The sequence below is a fragment of the Acanthisitta chloris genome, unplaced genomic scaffold (genome assembly GCF_000695815.1).
Source record: "Acanthisitta chloris isolate BGI_N310 unplaced genomic scaffold, ASM69581v1 scaffold23232, whole genome shotgun sequence".
In the NCBI taxonomy this organism is placed as follows: Eukaryota; Metazoa; Chordata; class Aves; order Passeriformes; family Acanthisittidae; genus Acanthisitta; species Acanthisitta chloris.
Window position 1 is genome coordinate 1 of NW_008661336.1, and position 27,380 is coordinate 27,380.

Consider the following 27,380-nt stretch of genomic DNA (forward strand, 5'->3'; position numbering starts at 1 on the left):
CCTGGTTGATTCTATGATTCTGTGAGATAGGTATAAAGCACACATATTATTTCCTAAAGCTTTTCGTCATATCTCTGAACTGTATTGTGCACATAAATGAATGGTAATTTCAGTGGAGAACCAGTAAAATTCTATATTTGTGGGTCAAATTGTTAGTAGAGAAGTAAAATCTCTAGTTTTTTGTTGCTTGCCTTGGAGAGGAAGTCATATGTCAGAAAAAGTTTTGATATTGATGGTAGTGATTTACTTTGGCTCTTTAGTCAATTAACGTGTGTGTGTATATATATATATAGGACCATTTCAAAACTAAGTATAGATCTTACCACAAACCACAATTTATCTTCTGTTTTCCTTGCACAAGACTTAAGAAAGTACTTTAGCTCTGAAATACAAATCAAAAGCTGATACGAAAACAATAGTCTTTTTTTCCCCCCCTATTGTTCAGTTTCTGCATGAGAGCAAGATGTGAGTTGAGTAAATGTGTAGGAGGCAATTCTCTGAGCAGTCACACATTTGTTCCAAATATACCCCCAAAATTACTGGGCACTCTGGGGGTTAAATAAATAATAATTACTTTTGGGAAAGAATTTTTAAAATAAAAATAGATTTTTTGTTCAGGAAGTCTTAAATCTCCATCACGTTATCTCTGGTGCAGGTCTGGTGGGAAGTTATTTATTGCATCTTTCTTACCAGTCTTCAAAAATAATCTTGAGCATCTTTTAAATTGAAAGATGAGTTACTGCTTTGATTTAAATAACTGTTCCAATAAGCAAGTGTAAAGGAAGTATTTGGAACATAGTTGGAGTTGTTTGTTATGCTAGCTAGGTCTTCTGTAGTAACTGAACTACTACTCAAAGCTTGGCAGTCATGTAGTGACAGATCTGACTGGGACAGCAGAAGCTGCTCTCAATACCAGTTGTCTAAATTCCTTCTGGCCTCATGCCCAAGTCTGGAATGTCTGATCCACTTGCAAAGCAGTTGCCAAACGCTGCAGAGATGAGCGTCTTCATGTAGCCTGAACTGTTGGCTCGTGGCGTCTGCTTCATGAGTGGGGCAGACATCCTTGCGTTGTTAGGTATCGGCGTCTGCTAGAGAAGTAGGGTGAATATCTGAGAACAAAAGTGTGCCTACTTGTCCAGTTCTCTGTGCCTGACCCCTGTATTTAATCTCTTTGATTAGCTATTTTTATAAGACAAGTGACAATTCTTGAGTGTGCTGTGATATACTGTAGGAAAAAGCTTATTTAAAACGCTTGAAAAGTGCTACTGGTGTAACTGGAATGGAAACTTGTTATGGCTTGTCTCCACAGAAGTCAGGGTAGTGTAGTCTTGGGGCATGTTGTTTGATATGACTTTGGTAGAGTTAAACTTGGAATCTCCTTATTCTGGGAATCTGATTCTTCTCTATAACTTGCCTAATTAGCAGAACTGTGCTGGGGAGTAATTACCTTAAGGTGTTTTTGTTATTTAAGATACAGAAATCTGTTTTGGGAGGTTTTGAGCATCTTAGTAGAAGAGCACAGCAAGTTAAAATTTAATGACTTTTGATTTAGTTATATTGCAGCTATAACAATTGATTACTTGCGTGGAGTAATATATTTAGCTGTCCTAAATGCAGTATATGCACTAGTAAAAAATTATTGCTTGTCCTTGTGTTTGATTATTTTTTCCATTTTTCTATCTCTTTCTCCTTCTATTTTTGTCCATATTCCTCAGCTATGTTATCACCATCACATGGTGTTCCCCTGCACATGTTTCTCAAGTTCACTCATGATCTTTCTCCTTTGCATATGCCTCACTGTTACTTGGCTTCCCTGCCTGCTGGGACATGTTGGCGAGCCATCTGGGCTTCCTTTATTCCTCTCTTCTCTGAGCGTGTCTTGCCTGATGGTGGCTGTCAGCAAGGTCCAGACTCAGTGGTGCCATTGCCATCTGTGATGGCTTTTGCTTATCCTTGTATATTGGTAGAGATCAGTTTCTTCTGCCTTTCTCTGTTAGGCTTCCAGGCTCTCTGCAGCACAGTCTAGACACCATTCTGAAGAACAGCAAACGTCTTTAATTGGTTTTCTGTAAGTTGATAATGGTCCACAGACCAGAGGTTGGGAACAGTTTTATTTTACCTTTTGACTGCAAGGAAGGCAAGATTCCCCTACCTATTTGGGGAAGCTCAGTTTGGAGAGTTTGTGGTAAATTTTATGAAGTCACACTTTAGTAGAAATACCAGATGTTTGTTTCTGCCCTAGTCGAGTTTGTAACATACTTTACTTGCAGACATAAACATTGCCTTTGGCAAGAAAGTTCCTACTTGGCTTTAGTACTAGCAGGTACAAGCAATTTGATATTTTTTTATAAACTCAAGAAAATTCTCTCCGTAGGCATGTTTGCCTTTCCATAATCCTGCTAGTGTTTAGGCTGTTCTGTTCATAGGGGACCTTGAAGTAGGTGGGAATACTGTGGGTGTCAGCTTAAAACAGTGTATTCTCTCTGTGTTCTCTCAAGCAGCAAAGTCTGGAGGAGTGTGTGACTGTTCTTTGTGACATGCTAATTTGCAGATTTCCCCCAATGTAATTGTAGAAAGATGCTGACTTTGGTTGCATTCAGTGCTGATTTGCCGTAGTAAAAATCTCTGAAAAATTGGAATTTGTCGCTAGCAAGCTGTTCTGTCTGCAAGGAATGAACATTGTTCACCCCATCCTTAGTTATGTTTATACACAGTCATGGGTTGGATTTTTCTGAGCAAAATTATAATGCAGAGGTAACAGTGAAAACTGGTTTACTAAACCATATTTAAATAAAAAACCTGATTCCATTATTGATTTTAATAGAATTTTTTTTTGCTAAGGTATGTGGCCTAATAGGCAAGGAAGGGAAAACTTGACTTGAGCATAATTTTACATGACAGTTCTTATAATTCCAATATAATTGCCTGATTGCTGTAACACCCATGTGAGCTGACAGTGGGCTTAGTTTATTGGGTTTTTTTAGCTTCCAAAAAGTGAAAGATCAAATAGAGGGTGATATGTGAATCTCCAGAAGGAAATTACTGTTAATCAAGGATATAGGAGCCTAATCTCTCTTTTCCTGCCATTGAAAATCACTGCCCAACTTTTAAAGGCTTGCCTGCATCCAAGGTACAGACTGAGGGACTTGTTCTTGGCAGAACTGGTCATTAAGTACGGAAGGAGCTCTAGGTCTTTCCCTGTGCATTCGGTTTTCATAAAGTTGGAGCATGCTTAAACTACACCAGAAAAATATGCTTGTACCCATGATTTGGACAGCTTTCCTGTTTGACAGATCTATGCCAACACATTCCTTCAGACTGCACCTGTCTGCTTGTATCCCAAAAATATTAGAAAGATGCAGACTGCTGAGGGCTCAGGCCTGTACTTGCCATAATATGGAGAACCTCAGACTCCAGCTCTTTTCTTCTTTTTCTTTTCTCAGGCCTCTTTCCCGACTCTGAGGTCTTAAAGGGGTCTTCTACATTTTACTTCTCAGACTCTATTTCTTCTTAAAGTATAGTGTTTCTGCTGTTTTCAAACCCATCTTTTTTTCTGCTGTCTCATGTACTGTTGGTGGATTGAGGAGAATCCTCGTGATTACGTGTGCTCTAAGAAATTAAAGAGTGATAAGGGAAGCAGAGACCTTGGCTTTTCCATGCTTTTTCCTTTTGTAGAATCATTAAGGCTGGAAAAGACCTCTAAGATCACTGAGTCCAGCCATTAACCCAGCGCAGCCAAATCCACCACTAAACCATGTCCCCACCTGCCACATCTACAAGTCCTTTAAAGACCTCCAGGGATGGGAACTTAACCACTTCCCAGGGCAGCCTCTTCCAGTGCTTGACAGCCCTTTTGGTAGGGGTTTTTCACAACCACACAGAGAAAGTAGTGGGATTTCTGTAAGCACATGCAGGATTTAGATCTTCTAACATTTGATTGTTGCCTGTGTTACAATTCAGGCATTAGATACCTTACCTTAATTTTCCTCTCCCTCCCTCCCCTCTTTTTTCCTTTTCATTAACTGGTTGAGATGAAAGGCATTACTTCCTTACTAGTTGTCCAGGCTTTCAGGTAACTTTAGTGGTCCTGAAAGTATTAGTTCTAGTCTGCTACAGTGTTTCTTGTCTTGTCTTTTTTTTGTGTTTCTCTTTCCCGTGTGTGACTAGCTGCCTTTTGAATCAGTTGTCCTGCTGGATCTGATCCGTAGGTGCTGCTGCTGCTCCTTTTCTGTATCCAGCAGCCTTGGTAGCTACTGTGTTATATAGGAACTCTATTCTTGTGGGGCAGTAGCTTGTTGTTCTAAAACCAAAAAGATGATCATTGTCTTGAATGTTTTTATAAAGAGAGAACCAGATTGGTGTTAGAGGTAATGTAATGTCAGCTAGTACAGAAAGGAAAATGCTATAGCTGCAAATAGTTTCAATATGCCAAAAGAGCCTGATCGTTACCTCACTGGCTTTTAATTCCCTGAAAGCTAGATGGTAGAGAAGAGTACAGAGGGAAGAATAAGACAGCACTGAATGTGCATATATGTTTTGGGGGGACCTTCCAAGCACGATGAGGACTTGGGGTATACTTCTAAGTCTGTTGTGTGAGGGAGGGGATGGACGCTGGTTTACAGGGGTCTTGGGTTCACTAAGCCAGTGTTCTTGTAAAATGAAATTTGCACACAGGCTATGTATATGTTGCCCTTTTCTTTAAAGCCTTAAATTAGCTGGACTTGAGTTTCAGTGTGCAGATAATACTGCCTGAATTGCAGCAAAGACTGTGAGCTTTAAGCTCCCTCTTGTGGCTGTATAGTGCAGTTTGAACCTTACCTGTTGCACTCTGTTCTGGACAGTTTTAGAAGTCCTTAGTGTGTAATGTATTATGAAATTACTGTGATTTTTAAAATTAATGCAGGAATATGGTGTGCCATATGCTTTTCCAAGGTGCCAAAGGTCTTCTGTAACTGGACTTTGGAGAAGTAGAAGAGTTAAAATAATGTGAAGTTAGAGATCTGTTTTCTGGTTATAACCATACAGGAGGTGTCTCCCATAAAACTTTGTCTCTCTTGTTAGTGGTGCCATAGTTTGCAGCTGATACCTCTGAATGTGCTCTTAAGTTTACAGAACAGGGAAAATAGATAGGATCTCCATATGCCAAACTCAAATGTTAATGCAGCATTAGTTTGAGATCAGGTAGCCTTGATTTGGTGCTCTTGCTCCTGGAATGGGAATCTAAATTACCCCAGACTTGCAAATCCCAATGGATTCCTTCATACATGGCTATAATTAGTGAGACTTCACGAGACTCCAGAGCTGTGAGCTGCAAGGTAGTACTGTTGAAAGGGAAATATCACTCCACTATTTTTCTCTCCGTCGTTGCACTGGCTCTGGCACTTGTCTTGCTTCCTGATGCTTAGTAGTACACAAGAGTGCTCATTTCCCTTGCCCCTGCTTCCCTCCTCCCACCCTCACCTCCCCCACACACTGGTTTTTTTTGATGGGCTAGCTGGGAGAAGGGATCGTGCAATGAGGTAACAAGACCATTCAGGTAAGAGCAAGAAAGGAGTGTGCATAGCAACATTAAGTGGTGTGCAGTGATATTTTTGGTTTGAGTAGAAAAGAGGTTGGATTGAATTTATATCTGACTTCTAGCTTTCTTTAGAAGCATCATTAGGAACACTGCACATAGAATTATTTGCCCTGCCTGATGGCTCAATGTTCACACGTCCGTGCACGTGAAGTAGGTACACAGTGCTGTATAACAAGAGGCTGTGGCTGAGAAAGTGCAAGCAGTTTTGCCAAGAGATACTTGGCTTTGATGTTTAACAAGGCAAACATTTATAAGTTCATGACATTGCTCATCTATATGTTCATTTCTGCAATCAGGATGGGGGTTGAATGCTTGAATAACTTTTTTTTTGTGTTGTTTTTTTAATCTTTCAGGCACCACCTTCCATGGTCAATAATGAACAGCGCCAACACGCTGAGCACATATTCTTATCATTTAGAAAATCAAAATCACCATTTGCTGTTTGCAAACACATATTGGGTAAGTTTTAATAAATGAAGTTAGGCATGTATATGCTTTTATAACTTGAACTGTGCTGTTCTTCTGCAGCTGGGAATGTGAACATCAGTTTTTATTTTCATGAGGGATACCTTTTGATGGAGGGGGAACCCTAATGTTGCCCTTTTCTGTTTTGTTTGCGTTAGCTTCAGAGCTGTAAGGAGTAACTTCATGTAGCTAAGTTCCTAAACTGATTTAATAGATTCAGGTTTCATCTGTGACGTGATTATTGTAATACTGTCTGATCTGTGAAGCTTGTACAACTGCCCACAGTGTGATTGCTTGACTTTGGGCGTCCCATTAAATCAGCCAGCGATACAAATTTTTGCACTTTTACCGGCTTTTCCATTTGTGTTGAAATTTCCCATGGTGAGAATTTATTTCAGGTTGAATGACTTAGTCACTGTTGACAGCCCAACACTTTTGTTAAAATAAAAGAAAAAAAAGGTTAGAAAAGTTTATGTCCACCTGGCAGAAGTAGTAGGGTATTGACTTGAAATTTTGTGTGAGAAAGCAAAGAGGCAGATAGTTATCACCCATTATCAGAAATCTCTTTGCTTTTAATGGAAATACTGTAAATGTGTCTGTGTAGCAAGTCTTTAAAAATAAATCTGTTTATAGGTTTAGAAAGAAATCTGTTTTGGCAGGTAAATAATCTGAACAAAAGGAGGCATGTAAGATTGCTGCTCAGCACCATTGTACCAACCAGATGCGACTGTTGGGGACAGGCAAGGGGCAAGTTTCAGTGAAAGCCAACTCCAGGACCTGATGAGGGAAACTTGGAAGTTTATGCAAAGAACACACACCAAAACCACAGAAGGCAATTTTTCTTTGAAACAATTTGCCAGAATGAACAGAGAAATGTTGGAATTATGTAAAAAAAAATTCTTTTCATCCTTAATTCATTCCACAGTCTTTTTTAAGAGTTATTTCTAAATGTACTGGATTGCAGACATACAACTCATGAATATTGTGGTGTCAATATTGCAGGCCTACTGCTGTGTTGTTATATTATGCTGTGAGATACATAGAGCAGGATGTGCTTCCTTTCCTACACTCACTCCACAATCAAATTTTTTTTCTACAAATTAGTTTCTTCTGGTTTCACTATACTATAGTAGTACTTCATCTGGTCCTGAAGACTGCAATCACACTTTTTGCTTTATGGCCTCACAAAATTCATGCTTTTTATTCTCACATTGATTTTTAGAGAATTTCAGGTGGGCAGAAACATACTTAGGTAACTTTGTTTGCAGACCATTTTGATCTAAGTGATATGTTCATCACCAGTCAGGAATAAATAATGAAATTTCCTTATGTCACTCTACCTTTTTTTCCAAGAATGGACTTCAATTTAGCATTAATAACCTGCTGTCATTGCAGCCATTTTTTTTTCTCAAATATGGATGGTTGGAAGGAATATGATGCTGATTTTAACACCTTTTGGGTGTCTAGAAATATTACATCCTTAAACTGTTTATATGCTACCACCATCAAGAAGTCAGTGGAGCAGGTTTTTCCTGGAAGTGTAGGCAGTTACCGTGCAGAGACTTGGAACTGAAAGACTTTTTCCAGAACTTTGTCCTTCCTCGGTAAATATTTGTACAGTCTGGATAGGAAGAACAGTTAGTTAAAACTTGGGAGTTGAGAAGGGAGAGACAGGTGTTTGAAATCAGGAACCAGGGAATGGAAACAAGCTGTTCATGATGGAGAAGAAAAGAGTTCAAGTGTACTGAAGGGGTATGTGCAGGTAAGAATGTGCAAGAGCCAAAGGATCAAAGTAGATGGCTTTAAAAAGAAACACAAACAAATGGTCAAGACAGGAAGTGGAATGGAGGTAGAGAGAGATAACAAGGATGTTGATGTCATTCATGGGAAGAAGAGTGTGTGAATGGTGCTGGGAGAGCAATGGAGATGACGAGCACAAGGGGAAGGGGAGCAGCCACTACCATGCAGTTTCTTTAAAAACCTGCAGTTGAACCCAGGAAGCATGAGGCTCTACGTTCTTCTGCTGTAAGCTTATACCTGTTCAGTGTACTGGCAGAACTTGTCCTTCCTTTCTTTAGTAACTTCATGTAGAGGATAGTGGTGCTCTGGCTAGTTATAAACTTACACTGGGGGCTGGAGGTCTGTGCTGTTAATGATTGCAGTTGTGCATCTGCAGTACTTGATGCAAAGGAGAAATTCCATCCTTTTTTAATAGCATTCTCTTTTTTGTGTGAGCTTTGCAACAGTTAGAAAAGCCAAAGACCCAGAAGTTAACAAATGCCAGAATTATAATTCTCATGTAGAAATAAAACAGCTCGGGTTTATATGTGTGTTTAGACAAACACATTAATCGTTTATTTAAGTGGTTACTTAGTTTTCCAAATTAGGCGAAATAGATTTAAAGGTGGTTTATTTTGATTTAATCATGTTTACCTGTGTAGGGTTGAGATGTGGAAGTCTGATTTATATTATGAACTTGTGTACTTGTGTATATGTAATTGGGGGAAGAAAGTTTAGTTCGTAGTAATTTAAAACCTAAATCTCATGACTGAGGTTTTTTCAAACAAACCCAGTTTTTCTAGTCCTGGCAGGTCACCCACCATAGCTCAAACTCTGCTTCTTGTTCATGAATTTCATTTCACCATTTCATATTTCATACTTTTGCCACCCTGTGGCTACACTGTTTCTGAATGTTCCTTCTGTGTTTCAGAATGTTTTGAATCTGGCTACTGAGATGCTACCTGCTATTTCCAAATTACAATTTTTAAAAGCAAAGGAATAACAAAAAAAGTCTCTGTAGCTTTCTGTCATCATAGAAATTATATTTGTATTCTGGCATTTCCCTTTAAATTATACTTTGTAGTCACCCAAACTGTCAACTTTTTCCATAACACATTTTCTATTTTCTATAGTGCTTCTGTATATATAGTAATCCCATATTCAGATAAAAAGGGCTAATGATTCCTGCACTGTGGTTGAAAGTTATATTTTGATTACCTCAAGATAAATATGGAAGCTTGAACATGATGTAGGAATCTTGAAATACATCAGTCTGTAAGATTTTTGCTTTTATAATTAAACCCAAATGTTACCTTTAGGTGTAAGTGGACTTGCTTGTCTTTGTCATCCATAAAATACGTGTAGTTTTATGCGCAAAGCAAGCACCAAATTTCCAGTTCTGATATGCCTGTCATACTATAATTTGTATTCATTAATGTACTGGGACTAAATCTGTCATCTTGATTTTGTTCCACAGTCATGTTAGCATTCTTATTCCTGATCTTTGGCCCAACCTCCTAGCACAGCCAACTTTTCTCCTAAGTCACTGACTCAAATAATATTGGACAATTTGATAATTGGGTTATTGAATATTTTCCCCCTTTTGAGTTAAGTTCTTTTTTTTAATAGCAACATAATTCATTTAGTAATAAATAATAGAAAATCCCATTAATATTTTTTGGAAATACATTGAAGCTAAATACACACATGTCTTCTAATATTCAATTTGTCTTTGTTTTCCCCCCACAGAAACTAGTAAAGTGGACTATGTCCTTTTTCAAGCTGCTACAGCGATAATGGAAGCAGTTGTAAGAGAGTGGATTCTCTTAGAAAAAACTAGCATCGAGTCACTGCGAACATTCCTTCTAACCTATGTCTTACAAAGGCCTAAGTAAGTATAGAAAACATAGGTCTGAGTGTGTAGGACTCAGCATAAAGTTTGGGTTTGCCTTTTGTTTTCTAGGGTAGCAGTGGAAGACCATTTTAACAGTAATTTGTCTTCCATTCTTAGCAGTTAACTTCTGTAGAGTTGTCAGCTTTCCCTTAGGAATTCACACAAAAGATTTGATAAAAAAAATGTGTTTCAAATTTTGTTGAGCATCAATGTCCAGACTTACCTGCAAATACATTTGTGTGCTGTTGTTTACAGCCTACAGAAGTACGTTCGGGAGCAGATTTTACTAGCAGTAGCGGTGATAGTGAAACGGGGATCATTAGACAAATCAATCGACTGCAAAAGCATTTTTCATGAAGTCAGCCAGCTGATCAGCAGTGGTAACCCCACTGTGGTAAGTACTTATTCTTTTCCTTCAAAATTTAAGCAAAATCTGTATCAGCAGTTTAAGTTATATACTTGGTGACTCTGAAATATTTTATACTTCTCCAGTTAGTAATTAAGTTGATACCTATTCAAGCAATCACTTACCAAGTAGGAGTTTTTTTAATGTTTTGAGACTTTGTTTCTCTGGATTTCTTTAAAAAACTATCATGATCTGAAAAGGATTTTCCATTAGCTGAGAGGTTCTTTGCACACTCAGTTCCCCTTCCATCTGTGCACAGTGCTGCACTCTCCTGTGGCTCAGCTGTCGGAATAGGCTACTGAGCAAGGGGCACAGGACTCTGCTGTTCTCTGGGAGACGAGTAGGTGGAGAGAAAGGGGTGTGAGGAAGTAAAACATGGAATGGAAATACAAAACTTATTCTTGATTTAATGTCATACTACTAAGGGTAAGTGTTACCTTCGATACTGAGCTCGAAGTGGAAACAAGGTGTCCAATATCTATCTATGCATTTAGTGAAATTCCGTTTGCTATGCCAGGGGATAAGTTTAGAATAGGTCATAATAGAGGCATGTAACTAGAGATTAAAGAGAGGTGATTTTTTCTCCTACCGAATGAAAATCAAAGAGTACATAAATTCCATGCTGAAACTTTAACTGAAGCTTTTCTCAAACAAAAACCTTGAGGGAACTGGATGTAACACCGCTGAGCGTTTACAGCAACAGTTGCACTAGATGTGAGTGGCAAGTGCTTAACTCTGAAAATTCAATCAAAGTGTACTAGAAGTAATGCAGCTCATGTCATGGTCCTAAAAATAGTGTGTTACCTCTGAGCAGAAGCAACATCTCTCCAGGGTATGGAAATTTCAGTTACGCTTGCAAATCTTAATTTTGCAGTTATTTAGCTTAAGGAGAACATTTTAGCCTTTTGGTGGTGCGTAATTTGGAGAGAAGTGGGTGTTAGAACAATTGAGTTAATGCTTTTTTTTCCCAGGGTGCATAGTCTTGTTTTTAAAATGTGAGGTTTTCAAGTTTCGTGCATGACATTTTGTATGCTCATGTAGTTTATGGGATCTTTCCATAAAAATACAAAAGTGTAGTAAATAAAAACCTGGATGTTGTCGGAGAAGTCGTGGTTGAGCTAACTCTTGCGTGGTCCAACTTCTGTAGTTGCATTCTGTGCATGCACTGGTATACAGACACACTGCACTGAACGCAGCACGCAGCAAGCTAAGTCTGCCTGCTCCAAGTATATCATCCTGGGCGTGCTGCGGAACAGAGTACATTGCAGAGCAGCTCTGGCTTGGGGACGGAGCAGTATTTCACTCTTCTTCAAGCTCAGCTTGCTGCCAAGTTTGGCTCAGTTTTTAATTTCCCTTTATCCACCTCTCTTCACAAGTATTTCTTTCTCCATGATTTTTCCAAAGTATTTCTGCTCAAGTTTTAAGAATTATATTGAAAATGTCTGAGGTATAATGACACTTTAGATTCTGGTATGCTAATATGGCTTACTAGCAAAAAATGACATGTGATGCTGCTAGAGCATCTTTTCTGTCTTTGGCAAACCGGATATAAGCACATGCTCCTACTTATATATGAGGGTTTACATTATAAAATAGTTCTTGTAGCTTTCTGAGACTTCACTGCAAGAGAGACTCTGGTACTGGCACAGCTTCATGTGATGCAGGACTGACATGTGCAATAATAAGCAATAATAACATGGTGTGTTAGCACAGTACCTGCCACAACTGCACTCTGAGTGGGTTCAGGGTATGCCTCTTGCATAAATATATAGCGGCCTTGAAATGTTCATACAGTGAATTATCTAATTATCTTTTCAAATGTGGCTGGGTGACTTTTATGTCTTTTTTTACTAGTGCCTCTGTAATATTCAGCTGTGCCCATGAGGCTCTGGAGGATCTAAGTGGTGCAGTTGCCTTGCTGCTATGTGGAGTGTCAACTGAGGGTGCTTCAGGATATAGTGTGAAGCTAAGGGAGTGCTTCTGCTTTCAGAGTCCAAGGTGTGCCCTCAGGACAGTGCCATGCACTGTCACAGGTGTTTCTGGATATGTGTCTGTGTTAGTTACTTGTAAAAACAGCCCTCCATTCAAGTCAGGGAGGAGGCTAGGATACTGGTGTCAGGAGACTTTAGCAGATGTTTTCCATCCCACTGTGCCTCCCTGACTTCTTCCACTTTTTTGACATGGCTTTCCTGTGGTGTGATGTGCCTCTTACCTCAAGTTTCAGAAGTCTGTCATACCTTTGTGACTCCTAATTCTCTGTCGAGTCTCTTAGTCACTTGTTGCATCTCCTTCTCTGAAGCTCCCTGCCCCTTCTTTACCTTACAAGAATCAAGAAGGTACTTAAGATTTTCTATTCTCTGCAACCCTCCACTCAGTTTCTGTCAGACAACTGTATTAGTTCTGTGATCATTAAGCAGTGCTGCTTCATGAAATCTTTGGGACTTTTCAGTAGCATATTGTCAGGGTCAAGTCCTGAAGGTTAATGTAAAAAGAAGGGCAGCAAATTTAGATGGTATCATGTCTTTCATGTGTGTCCTGTTGCAGGATTTGATATGCTAAATACATTAACTTCTTGATCTTTAGTTAAAAATATCTGTAGAAAGGGACGTATTTTGAGGGTGGAATTTGAATGAATGTTGAGTAATATGGCAAACTGATTTGTGGTCAAGACTGATGGATGAACTGTTGAGAAAGAAAAAATGAAAATGAGATTGGAAGGAAGATAAGGAGAGGAATAGTTACAAGAGGAAGAAAGTGAGCAGGAGATGAAGAAGATGGCTTTGGTATTGAGTTGTCTTTTAATAGTGGAACACAGTCTATGTGTTAAGGAAATAACAGGGCACTAAGGAGAGGTAATGCAACAGGGATGGGAAGGATGTATGATTAGAGCCAGGGTTTGAACCTGGAGTGTTGGATTCTGCTGCTGGTTCTCTGCCATATAGCCCTTTATGGATCTCATGGAAGAAACCTTTGAGAAGGGAAAGCGAACTTTGAGACTGGCTGCCTATTTATTTATGCTTGAGTTTAGGTAATAATCCTCTGGGAGGATAAGGATTAGCTTTGGTGTTCCTGGGTTTGTTTTTCCTGGCTCCTCCTGTAACATCAGTACACACCATCCTCCTGCTCATGAAGGAGAGTCTGCAATCTCCCTCCAATAGCAATTTCAGGATCTCTTTTCAAAATCTTCATCTCTGGGGAGCAGAGCTTCTGGCCGTAGACACAGTACCATGAGCCAGTCTTAAAATGCTAAATACATGTTTTCCATCACTGATTTCAAGATTTTGGAGATTTGTGTGGGCCAAATTCTTCTCAACTATAAATGTGTTCCATTTCTTGGTCTTTTCTTTTTGTGCTAGAATATTTTTTTGCATAGCTGAAGGATTTCATTTGTCCTTCATCCCTCCCAGAAGGACAGGAATCCTGGCAGCTAAGGTGACTGATTCCCAGGAGGAGGATCTGGTCTGCACGTGAACACAATCAGATGGGCTTTGTTTAAAACTGGACTAGGATATGGGTCACACCTCAATTTCTTCCAGAATATGTGTAGGCAGATGCAGAGGGGTCCAGCTGCTTTTAAAATTTATAAATCTGTTCTGTTTCCCAGTGTTCGTAGTTGGGCTAGGGAGAAATCCAGATGCTTCAGGTTACCTAAAACTTCTGAAGGATGTGCTATGAATGGATTTCATGTGAGCAGTGGGAAGTATAAATAAGTAAAACTCCATGCATTCATCTTCATTGAGATTTATCAATCCATTAAAATGGCTGCATAGATAACTAGCTGCATTTATTTAGCGTTTATGGTTCTTATTTCTATTCTTTAAAAGGAATTTTACTTCTGGAACTCTGTCTAGCTGCTGTTGTCTCATGTGGTAAAGTGGTAGTTGGAGAGGCTCTCCTGACTTTTGCATTTTGACAAAAATGTATATATATTATTCCCTCCCCGAGCTGTATCTTCTGGTCTAATAAAATTGTTACCTTGTTCTATGAACCTCACTGCCCTTGAAACATGTGAAGTATAGAAACCAGATGGTAAACCAGGATATTTAAGCTGTTCTTTCATGCTGACAACTGCTCTATATAGGCCTAAGTGTGTTAAAGATTGGTTTGGGAATTTTGGGGATCCGTGAAACTACTCCAAATACGAGGTTAAAACTTGGTAATGGAAATGTAAGAGAACTCTAAAACATAAGTATTTTTTTAGTGGTTGTATTAATCTGGGAGACTCTGCAGTTTTCAGATTTTTCTGTTAAAAAGAGAGCCTGCTTTACTGGAGATGCAGCACAGCAAGACCCCAGCTGAGCTGCTTAATAACTTTAATATTAGAAGTTGATAGCTCCCAGTATTATAATTTACACTAGAGCAACAGCTTCAAAGACAGGGCTGGGAAGTGAGCAGATGTGTTTCAGTGGAGAGGTGTGCATCTAGGATTTCTTCATTTCCTCAATTTTTGCCATTTCATGAGAGGTGCACCTGTAGAGTCTCTCACCTGTGACCTCAGAGACTCACTGGGAAAGAAGATTTTGCGAAAACAGAGAAATTCTTTTCATGTGTTTTCACCCGTATTTCTTTTATTACAGTGGTTGCACACAAATAAACAAGCTTGAGAGAAAAATCCTCTTTAAGACGTTTGTTGACCCTAGTTGCTTGGTCTTTAGTCCCATTTCCTCTCAGAGGTACCACCCTTTGGAATATGTATGTTCATCAATAAACTGCATCTTTGTGGGAGTCTGCTTAAAAGCAGCCAGCCTTCTCCTTCATAACCTCTTACTGTTTTTTCTCTGGGCAGATCTGTGGAGCACAGCCATGTAACACAGCTCTTTTGGCATATCTGACAGTATGGGAGGCAGAGGCAGGCCAGAAAGACCAGGAATGAGTACTGGGAAAAGTGGGGGAAGTGGGGACACCTGCCCACCAAGGAGAACTTGTCAGGATGGTGTATATTTAAAGCTGGAGGATACTGATGGCAAGCTGCGTGGCTCGTCTTACTATTCATTATTTTGAATTTAATTGAAAGCCTTGTATTTGTTCATGCCGCTACTGTAGGATTGAAGATTCAACTGGTGCACCTGGGGAAGGATGTTACCTTTAGATAAATGGTTTTCAGGCCTCACTTCTTTTAAGAGATTGTTTGTTGTTTTTTTTCTCCTCCTGATTCTGCTTCACAACTATGTCTGTACCCAGAGAAACAAAGAAAAGTGTGCTTTGCACCCTATGCTCCAGCAAACTCTGCCTGGACCTCTTCCATTATTAGTAGAGGCTGTTACTTCCCTTCTCTCGTTGGCCAAAGCCTGCATGCTTCACATGCCACAAGATCATCTTCCTCTGGCCCCCAGTGATTCATAGCAGAATTTATTTTCTCTCCCAGCTCACCCTTGGGGGTTTCCTTTGGTTTGTCTGGTTCCCCCCAAGGAAGGGAAGCAAGGTCTCGCCTGTTTGCTGCGGTAGCTGTGGTGTGTTAGCCCAGTGCTGCTTGTCTGTCTTTGCTCAGTGTCAGAGGGGGAATGAGAGGAAAGGAGCACAGTGCCCAGCCAGGCCCTTACTGCTGACAGCACAGAACTGCAGCTGTGGGTCCTATTCCTATCATCCTGTCCCTGCTCTACAGCCTTTTTCCACCAGTTGGCTCATTTGGGAAGGAGCAAACAGCTAAAATTCAGTGGGTTCTTCCTGGTGCTTGCTTACGTATTTTCAGAATATCTTCAGATTTTCTTTGGTTGGGAATCACTAGTTCAGCCCTGGGTCCCCCAGCCACCTTGAAATACTCACAAGTTGAAAAGCTGGAATGGCCCCAGTTACTCTGTGTACATAATGGTGTTTCTTTTGGCCTTGTGGCCATCCTGTTAACCTTTCCATTTGGAGTTGCAGCTTGCGTTCTGGGGATTTAGATACTCTGAAAATGTTGGCAAATACAGCTGTGATTATTCAAGGCAGTTAGGGAAGAAGTATCTAACTGCCTTTTTAAAGAAAGCCTTGCTTTAAACAATTTTTTTGGTAAAAATGCTTTTGACACATTCTCGTTACAGAATTTTATCACCTAGGAGCAACACAGCAAATTCTGCCTCCAACAGATTTACTCTTTGATCCTTCCTGCTCTTGTGCAAGTTAAATTTGTATAGTTTAGGGATATTATTAAGTGCTTGTCATGGCTTCCCATTGGTTTCAGTAACAGAGTTACACAGATGGAGACAAATAGTCCTCTAAACACATTTCAGGCTGGCAGTGATATAATGTAACAAGGTAGTAGATGTTATGATTTGCTCTGTTCAGGCAAACCTTTATTATTTTAAATATGCATACTGTTTTTTTTCTGTAGATATAAATGACACTTGCAGAAGGCATTGCATGATAGTCTAGGTTTTGCAGTAAAAGGAATTGTTTAATCCAACCTCTGATGACCTGTGTCTCTGCTTCATATTTCAGAACAGAGGAAACAATTTTGGTGTTGCAGTTCATTCTACTTTGTCTGTTGGCTTTTCTGCCTCAGAGCTCATGTACCACATGTCCATTTTTTCCTAAGCTGTATTTGAACTCTTCTTCCTTTCAGATGCTTTGTAACCTAACTACCCGCAAATGAAGCACTTCATTTATTCCATGGGCAGCCCAGGCACAAGTGTGAAATCCCTTCAAACATTATGGCTTTAACTTTTTTTTATAGGGGACATTCCATTTGGTGGAATAAGTTACATTTACCTTTTGCATCTGTTTTATGAGTGATATATAAATGTTGTTTACTGTTAAAATGGTGCATGGTCTTTCTGTAGTGTCTGTGTTTTATTAGAGTAATTTAAAAAGAAATCCACTAAAACGATGCTACTAGTGGGTGTCTGATTGCCAAGTTAATCTCTTATCACAAGTCCCATTGATCTTCTGTTTGAGCAGCTGAGTCTGTTTTATGTATAGCGATCTTTCATAAAGTTTATTCCTGGTAATAAAGCTAACTGGGGTGAGTGCCAAGCTATTCTCAGAGGCAATCCGCTCTCAACAGGAGAGGGATTTTATTTTGTTAGATGGGGTTATTGTTTGGGTATGTACTTGTGGCAGAACTAGTGAAATGGCTAGCGAGTGAGTCAAACTAGGTTCAGAGGTGTACTCTTACTGGTATGAAGTTAATGGCATTACTGCGCAATAGACATTCAGATCTGGCTTTTAATATGATGCCCAGAGTCATGTGCATTTTCTACTTATTACTGTATGGTATTACTAACTTGGATTGTTAATCTCCTCTGTGGTGTGGCAAAAACCTTAAAAAAACCAACCAAAAAACCCCCACTACAAAACAACAAAAAGACCCTCCATCCTAGAATTTTACATGTATTAGGTGCATTCTATTTTCTTACATGTAAGAGGAAGTAATTTTATTTCACAGAACACACCAGTATCGATGTGTCTGAAATTATATTGTTTTTCAGAGTTCTGAAATCTTTCTTACAAATGGCATTTGTGTTGAGATACTTGGTGTCTTCACACCAAACTTACTTGTAAATTTAAAGAAATGTAATTCAGAATATTAGTAGTTAATCTTCAATGAAGTTATTTTGTGAAAAGTAAAATTTAACTTTTATTCAAGTTTACTTAAGCTTTATTCCAGAGTTTCTGAAGTATTACTGTATATTCAGGAGAGTTTAATAGATGCCAGGGCACATGTTCTTTTAAGCTAATAGTTTGTTAACATTCATATGAAAATGGCAATCTTACTGCTATGCACAGCAGTCTATAAATTCCTATAGCCTTATGTTTTGGGAAGCAGTGATGGTTTTGTATAGCTCTGTGCAAGTGCTTGACATTGCAAGGACAGGTTGCAGGCCTTGATCAGTTCCTCTGCTCTTGTCTGAAAGCTGCACTGATGGGGACTGGCACCTACCTTCTAGGAAACCAATTTCAAGCCACCTTATCTCACCCTCTTGTTGCAGTAAATTTTATATTATTGGCCAATATCCTGTCTTGGATTTTCTCCTGCCCTGGTGACCTGGATATAGAGGAGTGCTTATAATAATACCCTCATGGATGCAAGGGGTAAGCACAGATGCAGATGGTGAGAGGAGCATATGGATCTGCACATATTGCACACAGTGGCCTTGGGATGGGCAGGGAATGGGGCAGGATTTGCACCCCAGGTATTGACATACCAAGCTGAGGAAGTTGATGGGATGCTGAGGATTCAGTAGGAGGAGGAGAGCAGAGGGATGCAGCATGCCCTGGTGTTTGCTGTGAGGTAGGCTGCTGAAGGGGATAAAGTATGTAAATCTCTAGTAACATGTTTCTCCTGTTGTGCTCAAGGCAGGCAGTGATGTCTCAGAACTACCTGAAATAACTCATTGTAACCAGGGAGGCAGGTCACTGCTCAAGCTGCTTCATTGGGCTCTTAGCAGCTTCAGTCAGCCTAGCTGCAGCCCATTGCTGTTGACATATTTGAAGAGACTTTTTTACCATCCATCACAAAATTTAACCTTCCTTTTACATTTCTCCATGAAACCAGGAGAAAAGCACACCAAAAAATTTAGAACACACTTTTATCATGCAGTAACACATTACTTTCTGAAGAGAAAGGATTAATTATCATATACATATAAACAAACTGGAGAAAAAGGAGACAGTGTCTATGATTTCATCTAATATCAACTATTTGTTATCATGGTGGGAACAAACTTTTTTTTCCTATTGCTCCTCACCACTCAAATTTAGTGATATATTTTCCAGTAATTGGCAACTGACTGCAAGTGATGAGTAGGCTGCATCACTGCCCTGCTTGCCCTGTGGTGCTCTGGATGGTGGCTTGGTGTGAAGAGCTTTATATGATGAAGCAGAAGCAGCTTAGCTTTAGCCAGGCTGATGTGCTGTTGGAGCTACTGATTACCACGTGGTGATGGGAGCATGATATAGAGCATCAAAGTGTACAGATTTGTAATTGCAGCTGGTGATGTCCTTATGTCATTGCTGCTTTGAGCTGAAAAATGTGAATGTGTCAGTAATTCAATCATCAATGAAATGCCTATATTTTAAACTATTTAGAGAGTCTTGTGAGACCTTTGCATCTCCTGGGTAATAATGAAATTAAACAGTGCTCTCTGGCAACTTTGCATTATTTCTTTAAAAATAACTATTATCTGAAGCATTGTTCTAAAGTCAAACTTCAGGGTTTTTTTTGGTTTGTTGGTTTTTTGGTTTTGGGTTTTTGGTTTCTTGTTTTTACCCAGCTTAATTCTTTTCATATGGAACTTTTAGTGTTGGATTTAAAACTCAATGCTAGTCTACACTTTTTTTTTTTATATTAGATCAATTTTGGATTTTCTCTAAATCAAAAATATTTTTGTGTGAATACCTTACACTGAAGTTTGGAAACAAAATGCTGAAATGTTTGAGCTAATTAGAAATACTTCGAGTATAGAACTGACAAAGTTGCACTCTTAATGGAGTAGTTTAAAGTGTGATGCTGTTTTTTACTGGCTAAACTCTGCTTTTGTCATATGTGTTGTATGCCAGGTAACTGTAGATCAGGAATAGTCCTCTTGAAATAAAGAGTTATTTCTTTACAATGGAAAACTTGTATTTAGTATCTGATCAGCAATGTGCTGGTCTGCTCTGCAGCTTTATTGCATACTGGGAGAGAAAAACCCATATGTTACCATGAAGCCACTATGTTTGATCTGCTTGGGACTTATTTAGCAAGTAAGAATGTTAATTTAGTGTATACTGGCTAAGATAACTAGTTGTCTGGGGGGGGTCAAGGTACTGACTTCAGAGGCATTTCTGAACAAAGATGTTGCAGTTGGTGGGTGGATGGCACTGGTCTCAGCTGTTGTATGAGCTTGCATAAATAGTATCATCTCCACTTTAATCTTTCGGGTGTTCAGAGGTAGTGTGCATATTTCTGTTTAACCCCTGGACACTTGCTGGCATGCATGACCCTTTAACAATTCCTATCCCTCCGTCCATCCCTGGCACCTTGGCTCCAAACAGTCTGGGAGGATAGCCAGTAATTTTGAAGTTTTTTGTTAAGAACATCTCTTTAACAAAAAGTGTTTTCATTGCAGCAGTATACACTTTCTATTGTGCTTGTTGCAGTAGTGTGTGGACACTTCTGGAGTACTACTTGCATTTCCACTGTGCAATGCTTACTCCCCTCTATGTGCAAGTATCAGTTAAAAGATATTAAAACCGGTGATGATGGTTACTGGGCTTTGGCATCAGGAAAAAAAGCTTTTTTTTATATTTCAAGCAGCATCAAGGACTGGAGCTGTGTGTTTCATAAAGAAAGTTGGCTTTTAAGCTGTTTTAAGATAAGCATTTGATTTGCTTTACCTTAAATTTTGAGAATGAAACAGATACTTAAACAGTCAGTCTTCATGAATCTGTCTCTCTAAAATTAATGTGCCTTTTCTCACCAAGTTTTATATTTCTTCAGAGGCATTGGTTTAATAGAGCAGTTTTAAAGGTTATTAGGCTTGTGGCTGTTGTGCTTTGTGGGGAAGTATCCAAGGCCTTTCAAGCATCAGAGCTTTCTGTGGATTCCTCTCCTATTTTTTTTTTTTTTTTTATGGGGGGAGAGGGAAAAGATAGTAGATGGTGTATTGCAGGTGTTGCTTTGGGCAAACTTTTATCGCTTTTGGTGCTATAAATTCAATCATGATCAAACAGCAACACGGTAAGTGTAGCAAATGCAAAGAAGGGCCAAAACAAACTTCAGAGTGACCTCAACTATCAGATCAATAGAAATAGGTGAAAAGTGAATTGTCCCTGAATCTAATTCCTGTAAAGCCCTGTGCACAGGGAACAAAAGCAAATAGCAAGGCTGGGAAATGGTTGCAATAAGTTGGTTTCTGTTTTGTAGTGTTGACTGCACAGGTGCCAGCTTTCATATTGCTCAAAGACTTGAATTTCTTCTGTGAGGATGGAGCCTTGTTGTCTCCAGAGATGGTTCATCCAAGGATCTATATTCCTGAAAGTTTGACTTGTTCTAGTTTGTCTTAGAAGAAACTGAAGTAATAGTCATGTTAAAATGCTAATGAAAAAATTTAAGGAGACTGTAGGTGCTATTACGTTATTGGACATCATTTAGTTATATTATTCCCCCTTATTTTTTTTATAGCAAACTTTGGCCTGTTCCATTCTAACGGCGTTGTTGAGCGAGTTCTCAAGTTCAAGTAAAACCAGCAACATTGGACTAAGCATGGAGTTCCATGGTAACTGTAAACGTATATTTCAGGTAAACTAGTTCTCTATTGATATATGCTACCTCTCTTTCTAAAATTTAAACGTTGAGAAGCAGAAGTACTTCCTTGTGCCAGGTGCATTCAGGTACACTGTGCCTAAAAGCATTTAATAGGATAAATATTATAAATGCAGATACTGGCTACTTCAGGAAAATCGATCATGTATTTTTAAAAACTTGTATCACAAAGGTGCAATCCCTTTGTGCCCATTTTATGAATGTAGAGCTACAGATCTTTATGCAGTTGGACTCTTTAATTCCTTGGCTACCAATTGCAAACAAAACGAATACTCCGTGGAACAATGATAGTCTTAAATATAGCTTTGGTTTAAAGCCAAGGAGAGCTATGTATTTAAAAATATTATTGCAGATGGTGTAGTCTGGTTGTCTCAGATGTATTGTTTGGCCAGTCAGAAATGTTTTTGTGAAGGCATTGCTTTAAACTGACTGTTGTGGAACAACTTACCAACTTTTTTTCATGCCAAAGACCAACTCTCTTCTCCACCAGTTGTTAAAAACATATTGGTTTTTTATCTTTTAACGACTAGCATTTATGTGAAGGTTTTTTTCATAGTCTTTGCAGACTTAATTTATTTTTGCGAAAGGAGGGGTTCTTGCTGACAACGTCAGAATATTTTCTGTATTTTAATAAAAAATAGGGTGAAGCCAGAAAATTCTTTACTCTTCAGCAAAATATTTTAAATTAACATTTTAATTACTAACTGAGATGCTCAATATATTGTGTTCGTCCTGACTATAGGAGGACGATCTGCGACAGATCTTCATGCTCACAGTAGAGGTACTTCAGGAATTCAGCAGACGTGAAAACCTCAATGCTCAGATGTCTTCAGTGTTTCAGCGTTATCTTGCACTAGCCAATCAGGTCTTAAGCTGGAACTTCCTTCCTCCAAATTATATCCTTTTCATGTCAGGCCCTTTGTTTCTGTTGACTTGGGTCACTTCTAGTGGGTGAGAAGTAAAGTCTTTGGGAAGAGAAAAACATAAAACTTATAAACCTTATATTTAGTGCTTGGTTTATGTTCTCATCCATTTTGGTCACCACCATGCTTGCTAACAGATTCTTACATACAGAAGGTGCTGTTGGTCTTCATTAAAGTGTTAAAGTATTGTACATAAAAGGCAAAACTAGCTCAGCAGAGCCTGTGACAGGTTGATGGCCTGTCTGGTCGTGCAGGAAAGAGGGAAAGTATAATATCCTGCTTTAGTGCAGAACCATATGGTGAAGAGGTCTAAGCTTTGTTTAATTTTTGTGCAGAGATTGGTTCTGTCCTACTTTTCTCCCTCAGAGAAGAGGAGGGGGCAGGCAAATGCCCCATCATCTAGGAATGTACATGCTAAACCAACTCCTCACAGAAGATCATGGATGTATTACTAGAACATGTAATAGATTCTCTTCGGTCTGAAAAACAAGTATTGTGTAGCTGAGAGAAGAAGTGGCATCTCCTTTTTACACAGGTGCCATTGCTTCCATTTTGACATTTTTGTGATGTGTGCTGGTTATTAGTCCAGAGAAAGGTTGAGTTGGAAAGTAGAGGAGGAAATTGGAATTAGGAGGAGAAAGGGTCTTACTGAGGGAGAGAAGAAAGAAGATACAGAAATGCTCAGTCCAAAAAATGGGCTGGACAAATATTTTAGAAATATTCAATCATATCCTGTATGTGATAGAGCTGCATAAACGACAGCGTACATAGTAAGTCATTATAGCACCTCTTTTAATAGCTAGACTGTCTTTAAGAAGCTCAGCAAACTTTCCAAGAACCAAATTGCTAATCTGGTTTCTAAACTTTTTTCTTGAAACCTTTTGAAATTGCTACCAAGTTATACATATTGCAGGAACCTTTTTGTTGCCTTCTAATCCACTGTGAAAGATTTTATTTGCTTTCCTGGTTTGACAGTCAAAAGGTGATACCTGTGTGGGTTTTTGTCCCTGAGTCTGTTCCTTGTGCAGTAGGCAGCAAAAGTAAATTTATTTGAAACTGGATATTCCTTGTTTCATGTCTGTCAAGCAGAATACCAGTTATATTGGCTTTAAGGAAGGTGCTATGGATTAAAAGTAAATATACCACTTGTATTCGCCATTGAAGTAATTTGGCAGGGGTTCAAAGAGGAATTTAGTGCATGTGCCTGCAAGACTGAGTCTGTAGTCAAATTATTGCACCTTATAAAAGGTTTTGGATGTGGATTTGGGATTTGTAAGAATTCAAATAAAGTGTGAACACTTCCTTTTTTTCTAAGCTGTTATCTTAAATAGAAAGGAAATGCCCTTGTGTTGTGCAGTGGTGGTTCCCTCTGACTTTTGTTCTTCCTCTGTACAAATCTATCATGTAGTCCTAAATGCTTAACTTGTTCGAGTTTGAAAGTGAAGGCCAGGGTTCTTCGTGAGCTCTTTATCCCAGGCTGAGGTTTGCAGTGGTAGAGCTAAACAGATACAAGTGAGGTGTGGAGCTTGGGAGTTCAACTTTCCTTTATCCATCTACATAATATGAAGTGATTAATCTATAGGTGCTAGTAAATAAGTGTTAATGGAAATAGCAAAGCAAACCATACTGCTGTTTAAGGTTAACAGTGTTTTCTGCTGCTTGACTTCTTTAGTACTACAGCAGTTAAACAAATCTGGCCATTTCCGGAGACTGGATGGATCTTTAGTCTGAACCACAAGTGCTCTTACATGGTTCTATTTCAAATACTTTCATAATTTCTTATCCACTTGATAACACCTTTTTATTTTCTACCATTGGATGTTTCATTCTGCTTTAAGAATTATAGCACCAGCTCTGGCCTTCCTCCTCTATGTTCTATGTAGCAGCCTGTTTTCATGGAAGTTGAAATGTCTTCAGTCATCCTTGAGAAATGTGGGCCTTAGCTGCCAAAGGTTTAGTGACTGTTGGAGTTTACAGTGCCATGTTCTTCCTTCAGAAGACTGGTTTAAAAGTACCTGTTGATTGTTAGCTCACAGGCAGTGAAGCTTAACTAGGCTGAAGTTTCTAAATAGATAACACATTGCGTAAGGCTGTACGAATTGCTGTGTTGATTGATCGGTTGGTATCCTTTTGGTATCCTCTTTCCAAACCTTGACAGTACATATGCTAAAGCAATGGGCATAAATTTAATACTTGAAGCATGGAGTAAAATGATCCATTGTATTCTTGGATATATCTTTTATCCTTTAGTTGGTATTTCCCCTGGCAAGATAGTTTTGATTCTCGGTATTCCCTGCAGCATCACAGTAATCTGCAGTATATTTATCTAATCTTTTAGCAAGATTCTTGTACCTCCAAAAAAGGAAAGTAGCATAAATGTGTATTGATTGTACAGTGACCATTGCCAAGAGGTATGTTATTTAAATCCCCAAATTGTGAGAATTGCATCAAAACATATCACTTCTCAAGAGTTGTGTGCTGTTGCAGGACGACTTGCTAAGTGTTGCATTGCTAAATGCCATCTTGGACAGTGCTGCCACCAGTCATAACAGAAGAGCTGTAGTAAGTCTGTATTGTCTATTGCTAGCATGAAAGATGCATTCTGGAGTAGTCACCTCATTGGAGCAGTGAAAGAAGAGAGGCTGGGACCTACCTGTTTTCAAATACGGAACTCTGTATATTGAAAGTGTCTTGGGATGTAGTACCTGCAGTAGGAAGGACATGGCACAGTGACTTGCGAGGCCTTTCTTCAGTCATGTGCAGTTTCTTCCACTTAATTTTTTAACACACAGGCAATCATCTATTGTTTTTATTTGCTACCTTGAGATTTTAGTTCACCTGGTGTTTGTGGACGCTTCAGAGGTAGTATGGTGTGCATGTTGGCTTCTGTAGTTTCTTTTTTAGTGCTGTTACAGGACTGTTAAATATTGTTTGCTTGAATGGAACTACTTTTATCTGCGTCTCCTCTTAAATGAATGTTTTGATTAATTAAGGAAGTGCAGGTGATCAGTACTAAGAGGTGCAACCCTCTTCTTTTCAAGAGTGCTTGTGGGACTCTCACCTCTAGTACATTGTGAGTACCCAAAATCTCCAGTTAAGGAGCTGAATGTTGCTGGGCTTTAATGCACCTGGTCATGGACATATATGTTCAGTGGAGTCAGGATGTAATTATAATTTGTTATTTTACCTGCAGAGATGTTTCTCTCATCTTGACTTTGGGATTTATCTGTTCTTGGCAGCCACATTCTAGTAGGCTTTGGATGAATGTCCTCAAATGCAGAAGTTCTTAAACAGAATGTAAATTTTTGTCCAGCTGTCTCCCATCTGTAGAAAAGTGTCTATTATCTGTCACTAGGAGTTGTCATAGAACTACTTATCCCTTAGTCTTTAACGTATGGATTGTAGTATGTGAATAAAGAGAAACCTGAGCTTTAGCTCTCATTTTGAATTTGGTGGCTTTCCTTGCTCAGAGGCAAGCTGGAGAATTTTCAAGTGAATGTAGAGTAGGGGATTTAAAATGCAGGTTGTGTTTCCTAATGGGTTGCTCTCTACTAGTATGCATTGTTGCTGTTTCCATTGAAATTAATGGTGCAATAGCAACTGCATGAACTGACGGAAGCTTTTGTCTGAGCTGAACATTTTTATTTTTTTTAAGTGTGTGTGTGTGTGTTCCTTGGCCACACACTTAAAGGAAGCCAGCTCTTCATATCTCTGTTTTGAAATGTCTTTTAAACCTCAAGCCAGAATGAGACACCTTTCTGGGAGGTTCTGTGGACCATATTATGCTGCAGACTTTCAAGATCTGAACTCAGTCCAACACAGATTGGTAGCATCTGTTGTGCATAATGGAAGTGCATGAAAAACACACAGAATGCTCCAGGGAACTCAAAGTTTGTTCTGAGGAATGATTCAAGTTGGCATTGCTGCTGGAAAAGCATTCTGCCATATTGCCTCACATGAGCACGATACTGAGCAAGGAACCACCTGGCTCAAAATGTTTTTCTAGCAGGTTGAAGCCCCCAGTTTGATTTGTTGCGCAGCTACAGTAGTGATTGAATCTGTACCAAGGAGTGGCAACACAGATTTCCTCAGCAACAGAGCTGCTCTCCATAGGCCTTGTGTTTGCTAGCTAGCAGTCTGGAATTACCCTGAATTTACCACAGCAGTCTGTCCTTGTCTGAAAAGTGAAGGGTTGGGGCACTGTCCTGCCTATTGTTTGGTGTATATAAAAAAATTCAATGTAACTGAAATAGCTGTATTTAAGAAAATGTAAAAGAGAGCTGCATTTTACTTGTATCAGTCAAAACTGACCTGACGCTGATGTTTAGAGATTATTTCTAGGGTACTATGTGTTTTCTTGACAATCCTTTCTAGCAACGTTTTAAGACAAACTTGGGCAAAATCAAGAAGAATGACAGATCCCCTGAATTTTATTATATTTGCACTAAATGCATTTGTATTGATATTGAACTTTTTAACAATTAGTCTTTCATCATTTAAGTTTTCCTGAATGAATTCTGAAATCAGTTTGTAATGTAAGAGCATCTTGAAAACATTTAATATCAGAAGAGGAAAAGGGACCAGTAATGACTCATTTTATGAAATTGATAAAATATATAGGTGTTTTTTCTCTTCTGTCTTGCCCCAGTGGTTTTATATTTCTAGTTTTGCAGTGATCAGTTGTCAGTTTCCTAGATGGCAACATGGATATAGTGGAAAGGTGTGATTCAAGATGCACCTTCAAGGCAGTCACTTGTGTATAGGTGCTTTAAGTGCAAGTTAGGCTCAAATTGACTAGCTTGGGATACCGTTAGCTCTACAACCATAGAAGCAGAATGTGTCAGGAACTGCAGAATCCACTTGGGTGGTCATGAAACTTGGCACTGTCATGGCTACACTGCTAGTAGCCCTGGAATCGGTCAGGTTTAAAATTAGCTTGTGTGTTCCTACACTTCCTACACCTGTTGCTGTGGTCCAAGTTGTGTCTCCAATACAAAGTAGTTGTTTCATTCACATGACTGTTAACAATACTTGTGTTTAATAACTGAATATTTAAGCATATGTTCCTTGTCCTGGATGCTGGATGTGTTTGTTGAGAGTCTTAAGGTACG

The 27,380-nt window shown here is 39.1% G+C and overlaps 1 protein-coding gene across 1 annotated transcript in view; it reads left to right on the top strand.

Moving 5' to 3' along the window:
* The first annotated feature begins 963 nt into the window (after positions 1-963).
* XPO4 (exportin 4) overlaps positions 964-27,380 on the top strand; it is a 57,559-nt gene continuing 31,142 nt past the window's right edge. Inside the window, exons 1-6 of the mRNA XM_009070203.1 lie at positions 964-1,002; positions 5,932-6,037; positions 9,572-9,713; positions 9,972-10,110; positions 21,206-21,322; positions 22,089-22,242. Of these exons, the coding sequence (XP_009068451.1) occupies positions 997-1,002; positions 5,932-6,037; positions 9,572-9,713; positions 9,972-10,110; positions 21,206-21,322; positions 22,089-22,242 (664 nt within the window). The 5' untranslated portion in view covers positions 964-996. The remainder of the gene's footprint in view (positions 1,003-5,931; positions 6,038-9,571; positions 9,714-9,971; positions 10,111-21,205; positions 21,323-22,088; positions 22,243-27,380) is intronic.